This window comes from Typopeltis vanoorti, chromosome 21 (assembly GCF_054136105.1).
Source record: "Typopeltis vanoorti isolate ZY-2024b chromosome 21, IOZ_Tvanoo_1.0, whole genome shotgun sequence".
Classification (NCBI taxonomy): Eukaryota; Metazoa; Arthropoda; class Arachnida; order Uropygi; family Thelyphonidae; genus Typopeltis; species Typopeltis vanoorti.
Window position 1 is genome coordinate 24,580,812 of NC_143569.1, and position 22,780 is coordinate 24,603,591.

Genomic DNA, 22,780 nt, shown 5'->3' on the forward strand with positions numbered 1-22,780 from the left:
GGGAAGTGAATAGCGTTATCAGGAATTTAAGTAAGTAGATGTACAATTTGTATTAGGTCATTACTTATAACAGAGACTGCTGCTTCTCTACCAGCTTGGTCAGTGGTGTCGGAAAAGGGAAGTCAGTTACAATCATGAGTAATAGTTGCCTTTTTTTCAGCCTCATAAGCAAATAAGGCTGAAGAAAGGCAACTGAATTTGGTCCTAGAGTCATAAAGGTGCCTCCTCGTGAGCTAAATTAGGCTGTCTTGGCCGTTGGGCTGATGTTCTTAGAATGAAAGCTTCCCAAATTTGGGACAGTCTCATGCATCCAAATTTGTTGAGGCTTGGGAAGTTTTCAGATCTGAGGCTGATTCAAGGAGTAATCTTTCATACTTGTAGTTTCTGTGGTTTAATAAAGTGACCTTCTTCCAGCATATTCTGTGGTGGATGTCCAATGCATGGTCAGCAAATCCTGAGTGGCTGTATTGGTGAAACCAGATGTAGTCCTTGTGTTCAGATATCTTGATATTGGTTGTCCTGCTTGTTTGGCCATAGTAGGACAGTGTGCAACTGCAAGGGACCTAGTATACTCCAGGTAGATCTAGGGAAAGTGGCTGGTCTTTGATGGATCAGATAAGAGATGCCAATTTCTTATGTGGTTTGTAACTAGTTGTGAGGTCATATTTTCTTAGGACTTTTGTTGGTTTTTTGGATGCACCCCAGATATAAGGAATGGTGATAGATTTAGAGTAATCTCTTATGAAGCGGGGAGAGAGGGAGGGGGGGGTTGTGGTTAACTGGTTTTAATGTTTTTCAGATTGTTTGGGGGTTGTAGCCATTGGCTAAGAAGGTGTTAAGGATATGGTTACGTTTTCAGTAATTAGGGCATTGTTATCTGAACTGATCATTGATTAAAGTTTTTATTTAATATTCTAGTATACGTTATTTCCTGAAAAATTAAACTAATGGTCAACAAGTTAGTTTCACCTGAAGAAGAGTGAGACATCTAGGAAAGCCAGGTTATTGTCTACTTCTATTTCGATGGTCAAATTTATCTTAGGTGCAGGTTATTTATTTTTACCAGAGAGGCTGGTAAGGTGTCTTCACTGTGGAATCAGATTGCAATAATATCATTGATAGCATATCCAAAAGGTTTGAGAATGGATGGAGGTGAAAAGAATCTCTTGTAAGTGATCTAGATAAAAATTTGCTAATGCTAGTGAAAGTCCTCATCTATAAGATAGAGTCCCACTCTATCTTATAGATGAGGACTTCCTATAGAGGTACCTTCTTTCCGAGATATGGAGGATACCTCTATAGAGGATTTGTCGGCACATGATAATGGCTGTCAATTTAGTGTTAGTAAGTGCAAAGTTATGCATGTTGGCATGATGAGATATCAAATAGCTTATTACATTGGCAGGATATTACACATGGAGAATCTGATGAGGCTAGAGATCTTGGAATTATGGTAGATAAAATTTAAGGCTCATATACCAAAAAAAAAAAAAATTACAAATCAGAAGATAATTGTAATGCTGAAATGAATGTTAACATGCACAGTTAACAGTTTAACTGTTGAAGTAGTGAGTGCATCTAACATGAATAAGTTCTGCTGTATGATGAATCATTCACTCTGGAGGTGTGGTAATAATATAACATTAAATATTTCAAGTTTATATATATATGTATATATATATTTATAATTAAGTAAAGAAATTCTTAGTTTGCACATAAAAATTCATATCTGGATGTTTCAGAGTAAAGTGGAACATAATTCTTCAGTAAACATCAAGGAAATACGTATCTCAAAAACGAATAATGAATTATCAAGGGAAATTTCACTGACAGGAGTACCTCCAAGTGATCAAAGTAAATGTATGTTGTTTATATGTGTGTGTATATATATATATATATATATATCTCTTTATAAAATAGTTATTTCTTACCTAGCCAATATAACATTTTTATAGATGAATAAAAAGCTTGTAATACAATAAAAACATGGGATCAGAAATCTAACATTTTTGTATACATTTTCAAAGAAGCCAAAACCAGTTGTGAAATGGATTTTTGTCATAATCATCAACAGCTTTCTTCAGTCCACTGTTGGACGAATGCCCCTCCATGCTTCTTCGATTTAAGCCTGTCTTGTGTATTTCTCCACCATAACTGTCCATAACGTCATGTTATCTCATCATCCCATTATATCACTGGTCTAACTGATTTTTGATAGCCAGTTGTTGGTGTCCATTGTGTCCATCTGTTGTCAGACATTCTCATCACATGTTCTGCCAGTGCCATTTGTTGCCTTCTTGCATTACTAAGGCAATGTCCATTACCTTTGTTTGCTTCCTTGTATTATTACTTTTGCTTCCAAGTATTATTCTTTTTATCTAACTGGTTATTCCCAGAATGGCTATCTCTTTCTGTTGCTTCTCTAGGTGTTTTTTAGTCAAACTCCAAGCATCGCTACTATAGGTCATTGTTGGGAGTAGCACTGGTTGTAGATCTTTCTTTTTAGGCAGTTTGATAAATTGCTTTTAAATATCTCTCTGTAACAGTTAAAACTTTTCATCTTGCTGTTATTCTAGCTGAAATTTCATGATCAAGTTTATGGTTTTTGTAATGATTTGTCCTAGATAAGTGTATGAATTCACTATTTCAATCTGTCTTTGATTTATTTCAATTTTTTTTTTTTTTTTTTTGTTCCAAGTATTTCCAGTATACATTATTTTTGATTTTTCCATATTTATTTGTAGGCCTATATCCAGACTTCATTTAATTCAATAATTATTTGTTCTAGTTCTTTTGGTGATATTGCTATTAGAATGATATCATCAACAAATCATACAACGTTTAAGTATTCTCCATCTTTATTCAGTCCTCATTTCTCCCAGTTCAGTTTTCTAATAGCATATTCAAGGACTGTAGCAAATAATTATGGTGAGATAGTCTCCCTGTCCGACTCCTCTTTTTATATCTATTTCTCTTTCTTTTCCATTTAAATTTATTACTGATAAACCTCTCTCATATATGTGAGTTAATATGTTAATATAAATGTCATCTATTCCTATATGTTTTAAAGCTTCAAGCATTTTACACAGGTCTGTTCATTCAAACCATTTTCATAATCTATGAAAACCAAAGAAATTGGTATATTATATTCTTTCGTTTTTTCCATTACTTGATTTAAGACTTGTAAATGATCTAAAGTTGAGAAGGATGTTCTGCAAATTGCCTATTCTTTTGGTTGATGAAAATTTAATATATTGCTTATTCTGCCATCTCTAATTTTTATAAACAGCCTGTGAAGGACTGGTAGAAGGATTATAGTTCTATAATTTCTCTCTCTCTCATATATATATATATATATATATATATATGTAGAAAGTATTTTACCTTGGGTATAATAAATGTTAAAAATACCAAGCTATTTTAAACCTGGTTTTACTCCATTTCCCAAGTAAGCAAACAGACAAACAAGTCAAGTTTGCGCCTGCAAGTGTTGCAAGTCTAGCTGATACTTTCCAATATATATAGAAGCTGATACCCAAGGTAAAATACTTTCTACATTTATATCCCCTCCTGAGATTTTTATTTAATAAGGTTAAAACACCTTATGGTAACTTGTTCTGGTAAAATACTTATAAGCTCTGTATTACTAAAATCTTGGTATTTCTAACCTGGCTCCCACTGATGAGACCTCAATAAAGGTCAAAACCGGTCTGGGTAGTGACCCTTGCCTTTAATACAAATCATCATACATCTCCTCCAGGAGATGTGCTTTGCATTAAGGGTAAATATTAAGATTAGTGATCAGAGCTTATTCTACTTTTACCATGAGTTGCCTTGGTCTTGCACTACGTGCAGGATCAGCTAGACTTGCAACACTTGCAGGCGCAAACTTGACTTGTTTGTCTGTTTGCTTACTTGGGAAATGGAGTAAAACCAGGTTTAAAATTGCTTGGTATTTTTAACATATATATATATATATATATATATATTGGTGTACATATTTACTCGGTAGATATTGTTATGAAAAAATTAGTTTGAATGACTATAATACTGAGAATAAAAAGAATATAGTTTAATGCTGAGATACTACTAGTTTCGTTGAACAAAATTCAACTTCTTCAGGTATCAAAGACAAAGAATTATGTAAAATAACAGAGACATAATAAAATTACATCGACAGAACTTCGGTCTTTTATATCAGTTCTGTTGATATAATTTTATTATGTCTCTGTTATTTTACAAAATTCTTTTTCTTTGATACCTCAAGAAGTTGAATTTTGTTCAATGAAACTAGTAGTATCTCAGCATTAAACTATATTCTTTTTATTCTCAGTATTATAGTCATTCAAACTAATTTTTTCATATATATATATATAGAGAGAGAGAGAGAGAAATATTTTTATATCAGCTCTAAATTTTCACATTCTTGATGGCAGTTATCAGTAATATAAAAAAAAATAGTTGTATGGGAAGTTAGTGTTTTTGTTTTTTTCTCTGTTCTACTTTTTTGTGAATGGCAGATGTAGGTTGGTTAAAATCAACAGATTGACAATAATCCCCTTATACCATCAGAATTATCTAAGAGAATTTCTTCCATTCTTTTCACGTGTTTTCTAGCCTTGAATGCCATATTCTAAGGCTTGACTTAGGGTACACATGTTAAAGAAAAGAGCAATTCACATCACAATGAACAATGAGACCCTTCAAGATGAGTTAAAATTTATTTCCAACAATCTATATTTGAATGGCTATCCAAGAAGACTAGTCAATAAAGTCTTTTTCTCTGACCCACCACAAAGAGAACAAGAAGATATTCAATATATAAAAAGATTACAATTCCGTTTGTAAGTGGCATCTCCAACAAGCTCGCCAGCCTCCTCAAACAACACAAAATAAGAGTAACATTTAAATCAATAAAATTTATTCGTAAACTACTAAGATCTCCAAAAGACAACCATCCTTTCTATAAATATGCTGGAATTTATAATATTCCATGCGCTTGTGGCTCTAGTTACATCAGACAGACTTTGAGAAGCCTCAAAATCAGGCAAAAGGAACACATTGGCTATGTCAAAAACAACAGACAGGAAATTTCCGGCCTATTGTTTCATTTCTCTACAACTAACCATGTCATCGAGTGGGACAAAAGCTGTTCTCCTTACATAGAGGAAGATTACCATTCAAGAATTTTCAAAGAAGCAGCCACAGTCGCCCGTTCTACTGTCAACCTCAACAGAAATCGAGGCCTAATACTCCCAGACATATGGAAAACCCTAATCAGAACTGTTAAAAACGGAAGAAATGAACTTTAATCCAAACTACAGAAAGTTCCTTAGCAACAGCTAGCTAACTTTGTACTTGTGATATGTGTTTCACTCACGTTCGATACTATTCTATTTGTAATTATTCTAGTCAGTTTTTTACAGTTAATTTTGTCAGTTTTGAAGTTATGCATAATTGTGAGATTGTTTAAACTTATAAGTACCCTGAAGATGCCAACAGTTAAAGTGTGGCGAAACTAGTTGGTTCAGTTTAATAATAAAATTGATCAACACTTGATCTGCAACCAAATATTATTATTATACTAATTTATGATCAAGAAAATATCTTCATGATGTTGAAAGTTTATTTTTCACTTGGTTAGACTATAATAAATTTAGTTTAATCCTTTATCCAAGTGTGAGCAAACAAAGTTTGTGCCTGAAAATATCTTCAAGACTGAGGTAAGGTAGTACAACACCGGGAAACTCGCAGCAAAGGTGGATCAAGCACTCAACTCCTTGTCTCAGTATCTCCCATAATGCACAGCACATCTCCTTGCAGACATGTATACTGCTATGCATTAAGGGGGGGGGGCACTACCATACCGATTTCAAACTTTATTGAGGTCTTGTCAGTGGGAGCCAGGCCCAGAGTGGAGATAATAAGGCAGAAGCAATAGGAGAGGTCATCCTTACCTATAATAGTTGCCAGAAGGTGTGCCACCTTATTGGTGTTGTACTACCTTACCTCAGTCCTGAAGATATTTTCAGGCGCAAACTTTGTTTGTTCACACTATAAAGGATTAAACTAAATTTATTATAGTCTAACCAAGTGAAAAATAAACTTTCAACATCTTTCTCTAAATCCAGAGTAATTTAATAATAAGGTGGCACGCCTTTTGGCAACTCCTATAGGTAAGGATGGCCTGGCTCCCACTGACGAGACCTCAATAAAGGTCAAAACCGGTATGGGTAGTGCCACCCCCCCTTATTGCATAGCTGATACATGTCCGCAAGGAGATGTGCTGTGCATTATGGGAGATACTGAGACAAGGAGTTGAGAGTACAACACCGGGCAACTGCTTTATCCAAGCAGTTGCCCGGGTTGTACTACCTTACCTCAGTCCTGAAGTTATTTTCAGGTGCAAACTTTGTTTGTTCACACTTGGATAAAGGATTAAACTAAATTTATTATACCAGTAAAGATATTGAGAGATACATCAGTTGATTAGAGGCAATTTCAGCAAGATTTTTTCCTATGGTTAGAAAGTGAGTTATACTTGACAAGAAATTATATTTCTGTTTTTATCCTTCCCTGAAGAATGAAGAGCCTCTGTAGCTCAGTCAGTATGAACGAAGCCCTTTGGTCAGAAAGACCTGAATTCAATTCCTATCCACAATGTGAGGGACCTTTGTCTGGTCTTTTTTGACTAAAAGTGAGTTAGTCAATCTCATATGGAGCTAGAGGGTTTTACACCCAGAAACTCGAATTTTTCATCCCTCAGAACAGGCAAACCAGCCCTGTGAACACACACGAATCTACATTAATAAAATACATAGATAATCCCTCATTAGGAGCACTCAACCCATTCTAAGGGATGGGGGAGGATTAGAAAGGAGAAAATCCCATACAAAATAAATACTGAAGTATGTGCAGACAAAATGAAAGGAAGTGTGTATTTGGGATATTGAATTGGTTGGTTTATTGGCACAAGGACAGCAAAAGTCATCTGTGATTCCTTTTACAGTACTCTTTCCTCATTTTCTAAGCTTATTCAATAGCCTGTAGAATAATTTGCCACCTTCCTGATATTTATTTTTTATGTTCTTACAATGACTTTTCTTTAGCTAGTTTTACATATTTCTTTACTTTCTTACATTTTTCCCTGTATTCTCTAATATCACAAGCTGACTTACTTGCCAGGAACTTTTGATATGCCTTCTTCTTTTCCTTGACTGCCTCTTTAACTTCCTAAGTCCATCATGGAGTGATTTTTCTATCCTTGTGTAACCTTATCACCTGGCTAAGGTGAGGTTGTCTGCCAAGATAGAAAAATCAGAACTCCGTGGCCATACAAACTCTCCTGGATCAAATATGTATATTTGATCCAGGAGAGTTTTCAATGGATCAGTGAAATTCTCAAAAGAGAATTTCATTGATCCACTAACCTGCAAAATGGAAATTATATTCATCGCATCACATTTAACTCAGGCAGCTGCTATCACTGACACAAACTTGTTTAGCTTACAGTTTCAAAGATGAGGTAGTAATTAATTCTTCATCCTAGAAAATGCCAGGAAATTTTCCTGAGCTATTCAGTGATCACCTCAACACCTTATGTATGACTTTGGCCTCCAAGTCTGGGACTGACAAAACTGATGTACATTTAAAATCAAAATTGAGGAATGCTTTATTCAGTGCTTATGCATCAAAATCATCAGCTCAAAAGAGAATTTCATTGGTTCATCAGTGCCAAAGGAAGTGGAAGTAAGTGTGACACTCTGTAGGTACTTTTTTTCCTACTCATTTGAGAAATAGGAGTTAAAGCAGAATGGTCAAGAAGAATAGAAGAGCATGCCTTCAAAATCAGATTGCATTTTAGATTTGTAGATACTCTTTCTCTACTTATTACCATGGTCAAATGACAAAATCCCAAGATATCAGGACAATAATGAAAATTTTCATCACCAATCAAGAGCTGGCCACACCAGATATATTAACAGTCTTCCACACTTAATATCAATGGTTCTTTTTTGAACTTCTAAAAACATAACTACAACTAAAAGCATAAAATTGCAGAGGAAATTTTTGAAGCATTAGAGTAGATAACGTAATAAAAATGCTAATTTTTATTGCTATCTTAAACAGATAAAAATAATATTGGTAGTATTAATGAGATTTTAATCTTACGACGTTGAAAAAACAGTATGCATACATAGACACAAGAAAGTTTATTACTAAAGTATATAATCAAATATTTTGCTCTGAAAACAGATAATCTTCAGCATGACTGACAATTCTAAAAGGTTGAATATCGACAGTAGCTTTTAAGAGATACTAGTCATGTGCTGGAGTGGTATAGTACAGTAGATATAAGTTTGATGCATAAAGATTTAAAAGGGAGGGGTAGTTACTGTTGACAGTTAAGAACAGTTTTTACCATTTTGTTACTGAAACATGGTCTTTCCAGTTTGAGTTAGGGCTAGTAGTACGTCATCATTGTTAGAATAATCTCTCATATTTAAAATGGAAATCCATGTAAAAGACAGATCCTTAGCCAGAAGAGGGTGTGATCCATGCTGACCTCTAAAGTTATTTAATATTGGATAGTGGATTGATGTTCTTGTAGCTTCTTCTCAGCTGAAGTGCTGTTTGTCCAAAGTATGAGAGAAGTCATTCACAAGGAATCAAGAAGGGATAGAGAAGATCATTTATCCTTGGTGTTACCTACAAGGAGGAGAATTTATTGACCAAAAGAAAGAATGTTTTAGATATCTAAAATTGGTTCATAGATTCCAGCAGTGTATGTGTGGGATGTGCAAAGTTCTTAGAACAGGGATGAAGCCATTCTGCTGCATAATTCTTTGGATTGCATCAAGTTCTAGTTTCAGGTCTTCGTGCTTGAAGTAGATGATGGTTGTTCTATTAAGAAGCATTGTGATTATGTCTCTTTCTCCCACACTCCTATTTTTGAGACAGATGATATGCAGCATCTTGTTTCATATATATATTGGCTAGTGAAGGTAGGTTTACAGTATACCAAAAATATCATTATGCCAGATAAGAGCTGGAGAGAGTGATTTTCGTGAATACTGAATTTTTTTCTGCCTTTTTCCATGGTGAATTTGATTATATGGTGTTGATCTTAATTAGAAATGATTGTAAAGTGTTCAGCTGGTGGAATATAAGTAAATAAAGACTGAATGTCAAGACTATGATGTCTGTAGTTTGTAAGTACAGTAAACTCTCGATTTAACGAACATAATTTGACAAATAAGTATAGATAATGAAATAATTAATAAAAAAAATTAATAACATGGTTAATCAGAAGCAATCGGCAGTGTTTATAAATTGCATCTTCAGATACATTCGAGTATATTCATGATATTTCATGCGTGATGAGTGGCTTTGGTGCTTTCGTAAATGCCATGGCATTACTAACAGGCAAACGTGGTGAAGCACTGGGTACAGATATTGAACAAGTTGAGCCCTTCAGAAAATACATCAATGAAGTCATTGAATCTGAGGGTCTTATTTTGTCTCGAGTTTACAGTGTAAATGAGACCGGCTTGGTCTATCGTGCTGTTCCCAAAAATACCTTCACGAACAAGCATGAGATTAGCACACCTGGCCTCAAATTAAACAAAGAGTGCATTTCAGCCCTACTTTGTGCTAATGTCAATGGCACACATTGTCTCAAGCCGATGGTTGTCGGAAGAGCATGAAAGCCTCGCACTTTGAAGAATGTTATGAACCAGTTGCCTGTTATCTATTCCAGCTCATGGAATGCCTGCTTTAAAAGTGACATTTTTTCAATCACTTCATATCTGAAATGCAAAACTACCAAGAAGTGGTCCTGAAAATCTCTCCTGAAGATGTACAAGCAGTTTTACTTCTTGATAATGCATCAGCCCATCCTAATGCTGAGAAGTTGGTTGGTAGGAATGGAAGAATAAAATGTATCTTCCTTCATTCCAAACACCACTTCTATAATACAGCCTATAGACCAAGAAGTCATTGTTGTCTGCAAGAGGTTGTATAAGAAGAAGTTTCTTGAAGAGGTTATGGTTTTCTTGGAGAACAAAAACAATCCCAAAGAAGATACAAGAGGAGCCAAGACACTTCAAAATTTGTGCGCATACAACATCAAATCTGCCATCTTTAATTTTGCTGCCGCTTGGAAGGAGATAAAGATTACAACATTGGCTAATGGCTGGACCAAGTTACTGAACGGGAGTGAACCAGAATACGATTTCAGAAGTATTGAAACCTCTGATTTCCGTACAACATTCATGTGGGCTGGTAATAATGTCACTGAGAATGACATTGAACAGTAGCTAGACATCAGCAAAGGCAACCCAGACTATCAAATTCTCAGCCAAGAAGAGATTTCAAGAAATCTCTCTCTCTTTTGAATGAATGAATGAACAGGAATGATCAGTAAGAAGACCTAAGAACTGTAACATAAACTTCACTTAGTGATATATAGGAGAATTAATATAGTGTACAGTTGGTCTAACAGGAACCCATTTTTTATGAGTTTTTGGTAGGCCATAGATGCATAGAAACAAAGAATCTATCAATATGCGGTTTTAATTTCTTGATAGTATCCACATCCCAGCTAACAAATTTACAAATTTGTCAGATAAAAAAAAGTTTCTTGACTTGACTGTTTATTGGATTGTGCTGAGTCTCTTAAGTAGTTTTGTCATGTAAGAGAAGAGTTATAATCGGAAGAGCTACAGTAGTTATAATCTATAACTACTGTAGCTCTTCCTTTGTCAGCTTCTGTAATAGCTGGATGGCTGTTTCTGGCTCAGAGATTTTTAGGCTTTAAACTCAAAGGGCAAAGATGAGAGGAGAATGTTTAGCTTTGAAAAGTACAGAAGCAATTTCAAGTCAGTGTTCATTGGCATCACTTGAGAGAAGACAAGTTATATTTAACATAATAAAATAAATTGAGAAAAGGAATGTACAGTAAAATCTCTTGTAACCAGCAATACATATGAGATAAGAAAAATATGCAATGGGCTTGCATTCTGCCAAGCAATTTTCATCTATGTCAGGACATGATGTTATGAAACTGCATTGTATACACAGTGAATTTTTAAAGCTCCGGCAACAATCTTGTAAGCAGGCAGACATTCGAAGTTATGTTATGTCATGTCATCACACTAAGAAATTGACAACAACGTTCATGTGATAATACATACTGTAATTTTTAAATACTGTTCAAATTTGATTTTGTGAAATATAAAATTATGTACGTGTTTTAAATTAAAAAAAATCGGCACGATTTTTGATGTTATTTAATTATGGCCAGCAGATCGAAAAACACGACCAACGAACTTCGCATGCTGCCGTTTCTACATGCAGCATCACAAAACATGAACAGGTATGTTGTCAAAATATATATTCAATTATTAGGCAAAATCTCATGTCTGGAATTGGCGAAGTCCCGTTGTTGCCAGTTACGGGAGATTCTATTGTACTTTGGAATACTACAAAATCATATTCTTTGTGAATACTGCTGTTTCTCTGGGAGTAAAAAATTTTTCTGAGATCTTGACTACATATTTTTTTTGTCAGGGTTGTTGATTGTTATTTTTTGCTTTGACTGGAGGTAATCAAACATGCATTCAGGTATATATATATATATATATCTGTGTTTATTAAAAGAGTTAAGAAGAAACTGTCTTAAGATGTATAGAAGTATATTCAGTAGATCAGCATAGAGATTAAAAGTAATAATGTTGTAGTTCAAAAATACAAGGAATGTCACAAGCAATTATGTTGTCAACTCATTTGATTATACTAGGGAATGACCAGAGTTGACATGATAAACACAGAGAATTTGATAGTTTCTTTGAGTATAGTTAACATAAGAATTATTTCAGAGACAGAGCATTTATTTAGAAAGAAAATCCTTGCTCATAGCTTACCTTGTTGAAGACAGAAAGCCCAACAAACATATATATATCAGCTTAGATTTCTCTTTCATATTACCTGTTTTCCTCCTAGCTATCTAGGCTCTGCAAACTACTTTCCCTTCATCTGTCCTCGTACTCAGCATTGCTGAGTCTTGAATCGGTCTCTAAATCATGCACCTCTAATACACACATTCTAACATTTCTTACTATCCAGATGACCAGATGCATGCAAATGTGTACTGATTAGTGTCTTTCTTATACAATGGAATTTTTCACATCCTTATCCTTACTTGTCAGGGTCCTTCAGATCACAGCAGCAATTTTCTGGGTAACATTTACAACTTTTGTATCCTCAGTTCAGCCCTTTAACCACCAAGATCCCTAAATATACAAATAGTACAAATCGTCTGTACACTCTGGTGTCCTGCACCAGGGAGAAAACATCACTATCAACAGTAACATACTCAATGAGACTTTCTTATTCCCTTGCCTCTTCTCTCCATGTGAATTTTTGCATATTTTTATGTTGGAACATGGTGTTAGTAATAACCAGTCCATGTCCTGAGCAAAAACCCATCATTTAATATTAATAATGCCATTATTATTAGCTTTGCTGTTTTCTCCAAATTTTCCCAAAATATTTTTGTATGCCTGACAATCATTTCCTACCCTGCTTTAGATCCCCAACAAGGACCAACATTATCTTTTTCATTATGTCAGTTGCTTTCTCTAAAGCCTCAAAAAATTCCTCCACTTCTACTTTAGTAGATCCCTTCTGCTTCTGTGGAACAATAGGCACAAATAAGTCTCATTGTCCAGTTCCCAATTCTCATATTTGCCCACATCACTCTACGTGAGATTGCCTGCCATTCAAGAAAATTAGCCTCGTATTTAGTGTTGAATACTATGGCTACTCCTTCTTTTCCTTGATCGTCATTGCCTGAATATGACATTTTGTATTTATTGCTCAGAAAGATCTCACCAGTTTTTGTCTTTTTTGTTTTAGTCACCCCTATTATATCGATCTGGTACTTATCTAATTCCTCAGCTAGCTCCATTTCTTTGCCATTCAGGCTTGTTATGTTGGTAGTACCGATCTTTAACTCTGGTGATGTTGAGTTGGGGTGTGTTTTCAGCTAACTACAATGTCATATATAGTGGAGTGGACAAACAAATACATGCAAAAGTTGGTAATGATTTAGATCCATAAATCAATTAAAGCAAAAATAACTCATTATATATACTGGAATGAAAGAATATTAGAAGTGTGATTAAAATTAAATAAAGAAAATTTAACAGTTGCTGGAGTGTATGCCCCTGAAGAAGGAAAAGAAGAAGAAAATAATTACTTTTACAAAGAATTACAAGGAATATATGAAAAATTAAATAAAACAGACCATATAATTATAGCCGGAGATCTTAATGCCAGAATAGGAATGAAAAAAATTAAATATACAAAAATTTGGAGAACCAACAGTAAACAAAAATGGAAAGCGACTCATTGATTATAATATATAATAATTTAAAAATAATGAATACATTTTACAAACATAAAAATATATTTGGTGTGCAAGAGGACAAAAATCAATAATAGACTATTTTATAGCAAATGTAAAAGCAGCAAACCTCTTCCTAGACGTTAAAGTTAGAAGTGGGCTAGAAATTGACACAGATCACTATTTGTACAGGCAAAGCTAAGATTTCCACCAAACTGGCTACAAAAAAATACAAAAAAAATAAACAAACTAGAGAAACAAAATCTAATTACAAAGTAAGACTACTAAATGATTCAAGTATAAGAAATTTATACCAACAGAGGATTAATAACTACTTATTACTCCTCTGTTGGTATAAATTTCTTATACTTGAATCATTTAGTATTTTTTAATCTTTTAGTATTTTATATTTTTTCTAACTACTTAGAAAAAATACAAGAAAATTAAGACATTGAGAAAGAATGGAATAATATAAAAGAAATTATCGCATCAGCAGCATATGAAAGTCTAGGAACACACAAAACATATCATAAAAATAAAAAATTACATATATGGAACAATGAAATAAAAACAATAATCGAAAATAAAAAGCTGGCTTTTAAAAGATGGTTAAGTAGCAAAAAACAATAAGATGAAATTGAATTTAAAAAAGATGAGCAATAGCCAAAAGAGAAACCAGAAAGAGACTCAGAGAAAGCTGGGAAAAATTTGTGTCATATCTAGAAAATGACATATACAAAATATGACCTAGTGCATACAAAATATTATAACATGTGAATGCAGATATAAAAGAAACTGCAAATATAAATTGTGAAATAGATGTAAAAGAATTCTTGGATTACTTTACAGATCTTTGGATGGATAATACTGTCAACAAAAATATAATCACACCAGAAACTTACAAAATACCTTAAATGATATGATAACAATGAGAGAAATAAAGGACAACTTAAATAAAATAAAAAATGGCAAATCAGCAGGAGAAGATGGGATAAGCTCCGAACTGTATAAATTTGTTTTGAAAAAATTTCATCAAAGATTACTAAAATTTTTAAATAAAATATATACAAATGGACAAATACCAATAGAATGAAATACAAGCGTAGTAATACCTATATTTAAAAAGGGGGATAAAACAAAACCTGCTAACTACAGAGGTATTAGTTTATTGAATACATGCTACAAAATATATAGCAGAATACTTAATGAAAAACTAAAAATATACAGTGAAAAAATATTATTAGAATATTGTGCGCTTCGCTACCATATGACTGGGGAAGGAGTGTCCCAGGTCTGATTCCCATCGAAGACATGAGGAATTTGAGGATCTTCCTCAGCCATAGCCAAGTTAGCCGGTCTTGGGCGCAGCAGTAGGGTTTATTCCACCTGGCGTTTTGTATCCCGCAAGCAGGCAAAACCGGCCCCATGAACATACATGGACCTACAGCCATAAATACATAAATACCCAACCCCCATGAGGGGGGGCGCAACTCAACTCAATAGGGATGGGGGAGAAAGATGGAGGAAACTCCATACAAATAAATAAAATAAATTAGAATGTTAAAATGGATTTAGAAAAAGACGCTCTACAATGGATGCAGCTTTCTGTTTAAAACTACTTATTGAAAAAAGAAGAGAATTTGATTCGGAAAATCATCTTTTCTTTATAGATTACGAAAAAGCATTTGACGAAGTAAAAAGATATATACTGTTTGATATATTACAAAGAATAAATATACCTCATGTTTTACTACATGCAATATTGAATATATATAAAGATAATGAAATAAAAGTAAAGAAAAGTTGTCTGAAAAACTATAAACCAAGGAGTAACACAGGGATGCCCTCTGTCTCCAACACTTTTCAATATTTACATTAATGAAATATTAATACAGTGGAATATCTTAAACAATCATCATCATCATCATCAAATTCCTGCCATGTACCCTCAAGGGGTGTACAGGATATGATAGTACTACACGAAAAATTTACATCATTACTAACTTCCTATCTACAATTCTCCTCCAAATCAGTCTGTTACTTGTCAAGACTCCAACATTATCAGATCTTATACAGTATCAATCCACCTATATCTTGGTCTTCCTGATTGTCTGTCTTCCTTCCTGGGTCGTTTTCCTGCCAACCGAGCAGAGAACACTTGTTTTGTTAATCTTTCCTTGCCCATTCTGTTTAAGTGACCATACCACCTGAGATTAGCTCTGCTAACGCATTCCTGGATACTGACAATGTCAAGTTCTTTCCTAATATCCTCATTTTTAATATGATATTGCCATTGATGCCATCTGTTCATGCCTCTAATCTTTCTCAGGACTCTCATATCTGCTATCTCTAGACTTTGGTCAAGTGTTTTACTTCTGACCCAGCTCTCAGATCCATAAGTTAAAACTGGTTTGAACACTGTCTTGTATACAGCTAATTTGATGTTCCGACTAATGTCTCTCTTATTCCATATGAATTTATTCAATTGACTTCCTACCATACCAGCTTTGTTGATTCTGTTGTCTATTTCTATAATTAATTTACCATCTTCAGTAAAAATCGTGCCTAAATAGCTGAAATGTTTTACTTGTTCCACAGGTTCTCCATTCACAACACAGTTGATATTTTCAATGATTCTGCCTATTTTCATTGTCTTTTTATTGCTGACCTTCATACCATATCTATTACAACAGTTATTCAATTTAGTCAGTGAATCTTGCAGACTTGTAGTGAATTTATTTAGAAGTATGACATCGTTCGCATAAAGCAAAGAGCTGACATTAACATCTCCAATTTTGATATCATGTTTAATACCACTTTCCTTCATAATGTGATTCATATAGATAATGAATAAAAGAGGTGATAATGTACATCCTTGTCTCACACCAGATTTAACATTAAACCATCTTCCTGTACTTCCTTCAAATCTAACTGCTGACTTACAACTCAAATAAAGACTAAGTATTTTTTGATATAATGCCCCATTGACACCATATAACTGTAGCATATTGAATAGCTTCTCTCTTGGCACCTTGTTATATGCCTTTTCCAAATTGACAAAACTTAAATACAGATTTTTATTATGTTCCCATGATTTCTCCACTATTTGTCGATCTGATCCTGGCAGCCTCTATTTGACCTGAATCCAGTTTGTTCTTCCCCAAGCTTTTCTTCCACAATTCTTCTCAACCGTTTCTCAAGTATACTTGCATAGATCTTACCAGGAACATTCAGTAGGGAAATACCTCTGTAATTCTCACATGCAGTTTGATTTCCCTTTTTATATATGGGTACTATGAGAGCTCTACTCCAATCATCGGGAATTCGTCCCTCTGTCCAGGCCTTCTGAACTATGCAGTGCAGCCACTGTAAGACTCTTATCCCACCATACTTCAGCATTTCCTGTCGAATATCATCTACTCCAGCTGCCTTTCCACATTTCAAGCCTTTGATGGCTTTTTCTACTTCAAGTATGGATGTGTATTCCTGACTGCATGCCTGGTCAGTGTTTTTTACCACTGTGCTGTCATCACTGCTTGTTTCATTTAGCAGTTTTTCAAAGTAATTACTCCATACTTCAAGGATATCTTTTTCTCCCGTTTTCATGTCACCTTTATCATCTCTAACTGCTTTTACAGCACTCTTTCCTCCATTGCTAAGCTTCTTCAACAACCTCCAGAATATTTTGCCACCTTCTTGATATTTATTTTCTATGTTCCTGCCAAAGTCCTCCCATGAATTTTGTTTAGCTAGTTTTACACACTGTTTAGCTTTCTTACATTTGTCTCTCTATTCTCTAAGAGCACAAGCTGACTTATTTGCCAGGAACTTTTGATATGCTTTCTTCTTTTCCTTCATTGCCTCTTTAACTTCCTGTGCCCACCATGGAGTTCTAATATTTCTATCCTTGCAGACAGCTTCACCATTTGCCTCTCTAGCTGAATCAATCAGGATTTTCTTTAAGGCTTGCCACTGAATCTCCAAGGTTTGGCTTCTGTTCTCAAACTCTTTGATTTTTCTTCAATAATCTTTGTGTATTTTAGTCTATAGTTCATATCTGAGAGCTGCTCAACTTTTATTCGCTTTAAAACTTTCTTACAAGTTATTCTTTTCAATATGAAATTCAATTTTATCCTGCTCAAGACTAAATAGTGATCACTTCCAATTTCAAATCCTGTGTACACTCTGGTGTCCTGCACCAGGGAGAAAACATCACTATCAACAATAACATAGTCAATGAGACTTCTCTTATTCCTAGCCTCTTCTCTCCATGTGAATTTGTGCACATTTTTATGTTGCAACATGGTGTTAGTAATAATCAGTCCATGTCCTGAACAAAAATCCAACAGATAATTGCCAATATTATTAGCTTTGCTCTTTTCTCCAAATTTTCCCAAAATATTTTTGTATGTCTCACAATCATTTCCTACTCTGCTATTTAGATCCCCAACAAGGACCAACTTTTCCTTTTCATTGTGTTAGTTGCTTTTCTAAAGCCTCAAAAAATTCCTCCACCTCTACCTTAGTAGAACCTTCTGTGGGCCATAGGACAAATAAGTCTCATTGTCCAGTTCCCAATTCTCATATTTGCCCACATTACTCTACTTGAGATTGCCTTCCATTCAAGAAGATTAGCCTCGTATTTTGTGTTGAATACTATGGCTACTCCTTCTTTTCCTTGATCGTCATTGCCTGAATATAACATTTTGTATTTATTGCTTAGAAAGATCTCACCAGTTTTTGGCCTTTTTTGTTTCATTCACCCCTATTATGTCGATCTGGTACTTATCTAATTCCTCAGCTAGCTCCATTTCTTTGCCATTCAGGCTTCTTATGTTGATAGTACCGATTTTCAACTCTGATGATATTGAGTTGGGGTGTGTTTTAGGGTTTGTTCCAGTAGCTGACTTTTTGCTGTTCACCCTGGTTCCCTGGCAAAATCAACGGGGTCTTTGTTTAACTGGGCGATGTCCCAGCTGGCATGAAATTTTGTCATGTTGTACCATCATTTTTATTTTGGTTTAACCAATAAGAATACAATTTGGTCGGCTAAATCCCAAATTGCCAGCCCATCCTCAGGGTGCATCACGAGAAGGTGATGATTGGAAATTAGATTCAGAAGCCCTTGTCGGTTCTCTGCATTCCTTTAAAGGCTATGTGGTGGTCTCCTCTCAGTTATACAGCATAGACCCTTAAGCAGCCCTTAAACAATCAAGGTATAGAAATTTCCCAGAATAACAAAATAAATACGCTATTATTTGCAGATGATCAGGTAATAGTATCAGATAAGGAAGACAATTTAGAAAGAGCAATATATAATTTAAACATTATAGTAGAACAGTTTGGAATGAAAATTTCCATAGATAAAACTAAAACAATGGCATTTTTTGGACAAACTCCAGTTAGAAGCAAAATAGTTATTAATAATAAAATAATAGAACAGATGAATACTTTTAGTATCTTGGATGTGAAATATTATATGAAGGAGATAAAGACATAAAATTAAGAACTTCAAAATTTTTACAGATTATAGGACTGATAAATAGAATACTCAATTATAGTACAAAAAGAAACACGTTTGAAAATATACAATACTTTAGCAGTGCCCACATTATTATATGGCAGTGAAATTTGGGCCATAAACAAACAAGATAAACAAAGAATAAAAATAAGTGAAATGAGATTTATGAGAAGAACTGCAAAATTCACATTATTAGATCAGAAAAGGAATGAAGACATTTTAAAAGAACTGAAAACAAAATCAGTAGAAGAAAAACTGAACAATTATAAACAAAAATGGATTGAACATGTAAACTGAATGGCCAACACCCGACATCCTAAACAAATACTAAAATATAAGCCAATTGGAAAGAGAAGGCAGAGTAGACCTCAAAAAAGGATATTGGATGGATATCCAATATGAGACCGGAACAGACCAATATGGTCTATACCCATAATTAGTGTTATGACGATGATGATATATTTAGATGTAAATTAGCAGTTTGAATTGAAGGATGTTCAGAACGATGGTTTTGAAGCTAAATAATCAGATGTAAGGCAGAGTTGTATATTATGTCTACTCTTATTTATAATGTATATTAATCATGATTTAACAAACTGAGTTCTTTATTGTATTGTGACATTACCTCTTAAATAAATCTGCTGAAAATCGTCAAGTGTCTTTGACAAATTTAAATAAATTGATTGCCTACAAATTAAAGTTGTCAAGAAATTATACTCTTGGTTTAATCCTTTAGAGTTTGTGCTTGAAGTATCTTCATGTCTAGGCTACTTCTATATAGAGGCTAATTACTTCACATCAATTGTCTTAGTATCCCATAATGCAATGCACATAATCCTTTCAGACATGTATAGTGCTATGCATTATATGAAGAGCTGCTACTCAGACTAGTTTTGACCTTTATTGAAGCCTTATCAATGAGAGCCACACCAAGATAGGATTCCAAGGTTAAAGTAATCCAGAAATCATGTATTTCCCATATACAAGTAGTGAAAAGGTGTATCACCTTATTATTAAATTGCTCTGGATCAGAGATAGGATTTTTTTCACTTGGTTATACAATAAATTAAAGATGCCAAGAAATTATAATCTTGATTTTAATCCTTAATCCAAGTGTAAGCAAACAAAGTTTAATGTCATGAAGTATCTTCACGACTAGGCGACTTGTATATAGAAGCTGATGATGTCACATCAATTAACTTTGTATCCCTAAGGTCTGGATATTGGTACTTACAATAATGCATAGCATTATACGCACCCAAAAGGATGATTGCTTCTATATTAAGGGAATTGATGGAGGTCATTGGTCTCTCTATATACAAGTAGCCCAGGCGTGAAGATATTTCACACACAAACTTTGTTTGCTTATGCTTGAATAAAGGATTAAACCGAGAATATAATTTCTTGACATCTTTAATTTATAGTATAACCAAGTGAAAAACTTTTAATTGCTGACAAATTTGCTATTAAAATCCCCAATAAAAATCAACTTGAATATAGGTAGGAAACATCTGCTCTTCAGCTCAAAACATTCTTATGTGACACCTGAACACAATGGATGAACATTGGTTCATTAGTTGAGAATAATATGACACAAAAAAAAAAAAAATAAGAAGAAGAAAAACTATAACCAACAGCAAATTAAGAACCAGCTCTATCCAGAACAGAACACTGGTTGCAGTAGTTGCATATTCCCACTGGAATGAAAGATGTAGTATCTGGATTTATTTATCTCCATTCTGAAACAGAAATGATATATGCATATATATATATACACACATTCAAGTTCCTCAAGCAGCCAACAATTACAAAAGTGTGACAAGATTGAACAGCTTCCTATGCCAGATATGTCTGTCCTGAGTAGCTTCTGCTGCTTCATGCCGCTTGAAGCCATTTCTATTAAGATCTTGTTTAATAGTGTCATTCCATCTCATTTGAGATTACCAAGTTAATGTCCTGCATTCTGACACAGCCAAATTATTGTAACCTTCCTTACACAGAATAGTGTCTGTGAGGTGGCTGGCCACTACTGTGCTGTATCTCATAATTACTCATGAAGACAAATATTCTCATTCCCAATATATTCCTTAATCACCATTGATCAAAAGCATCAAGTCTTGATTGTCGCTCTTACACAATGTCCAAGTCTCAAGTCCATAACTTTCCAACAAAGAACACTGGACTATTGTAAAGTTTTGTTGTCACTACTATTTTGATGTTTTTTCAAACTTTCATGAGTTTTAAATGTTCTGGAAGTCATTCCTAATCTCCTACCAACTTCATTCTTCACATCACGAACATCAGGTACAGCCACCAAGGTAACTGAAGTAACAGACGTACTCTATAGTGCTTCCTTTGGGAAAGACGGAAGTCTCAGGTTTGTTACCTGTTTTCATTATCTTTATTTTCTCAGTGTTGATAATAAAACCTAGTTGACTCTCAGAATCAATTGCGGCAATAAGAGTTCATTTCTCTCACATTATTTGTGAATGAGGCCATATTATCAGCATAATTCACACCAGTAGTGACTAGCCAAGATTCCTAGACCATTTTAGTTTCCAGTCCTTCCCTTGCAGAGATCTACTCATCATAGAATCTACAAGATTAAATAGAAAATATCAGAGGAGAGGATATATCCTTGTTTTATTCCAGTTGTTATTTTAAACCATTCACTTTATCAACGTTAACACAAGCCTCATTGTTATCTTATATAGCAGTCATAATGCTAATGTTATATATCAAACTAAATGAAGAAAGGCATGGGGGGGGGGATTCTGGAATGAGTATAGAAGATAAATACCATATCTCCATCTTTAACTTCAGGGTAATATCTTTTAGTCCACATATCTACCAGAATACCAAATAATACCCCTTACTGCATCAGCCACTTGATAACTCAAACCACAAACATGTCTAAATATTCTTTTCTACAGAACAACCCATATGTGCCCAACTAATTTCTCTGGCATTTTTCGGCCCTACACTGGTACTGAATAAGATGAGTCACTCTCTCTATTTGACTTTTCTTTCCATTTTCTAAAAAACATGTTTCAACTGAATAAGTAATCCATGCTATCACAAGAGCTTACGTCCCTTTCCACGCCATATGAAACTTCTGACCATTATTTATGTACTTGTGTTAAACTTTTGATAAATTGAGATTCCTGAGAATTCTAATTTTATCATCGTTTAACAGGAAAAACCTTGTAGGGAATATGCTTGCTTCTAGGTATGTGCTGTATGCAACTGGTAAAATATAGATTACATTATTATAAAGAAAAAAGATTGTGAATATTTCAAGGAAGGAATACTTACTTGATTGTATAATGCCAGTGATACCTTATAAATTAATAATATTTTGTTAGAATAGATAATACATTGTTTTGTAGTATGACTTGCATTAAGCTGCTGTGAACAAAAGTTCAAAGTGCGCATGCATGCTGACGTAAAGAAAGGTTGCCCCAAGCAGTTGTGTGCTATGGCACGTGCAGAAGCGAGTGGTCAGAAAAAACAAACGATACGAAATGAGACCCACGTGGGAGAAATTATACACGTTGGATGAGCTACACGAGTTACAGTGATTGCCAATAGGGGAGATGATATACAAGGGTTAGGACCCCACACACACACACACACACTGGCCTTTTTTTTTTTTTTTTTCTCTCTTGGCTGGTAGTCTCGTGTATTCTGGTGGGTAGACGGTTGCATGGAGGAGCGTCTCTGTCCAGGAGTGCTCGGACAAAGGATCAGTAAAGAGTTCTGTTAGGAATCCCGAGGGTGGTAACAGGATATGCCGCTTACGAGCTGGAAGGATCACATGCTCCTAATTGTATGATGAAAGAACACATCTC

At 34.4% G+C, this 22,780-nt stretch overlaps 1 protein-coding gene across 2 annotated transcripts in view; it reads left to right on the forward strand.

The window, feature by feature from the left end:
* Gnf1 (germ line transcription factor 1) overlaps positions 1-22,780 on the forward strand; it is a 406,700-nt gene that overhangs the window by 120,403 nt on the left and 263,517 nt on the right. For both annotated transcript variants that reach the window (XM_090411514.1, XM_090411513.1), the window contains one exon: positions 1,743-1,860. In XM_090411514.1, coding sequence (XP_090267640.1) covers positions 1,743-1,860 — 118 coding nt within the window. The remainder of the gene's footprint in view (positions 1-1,742; positions 1,861-22,780) is intronic.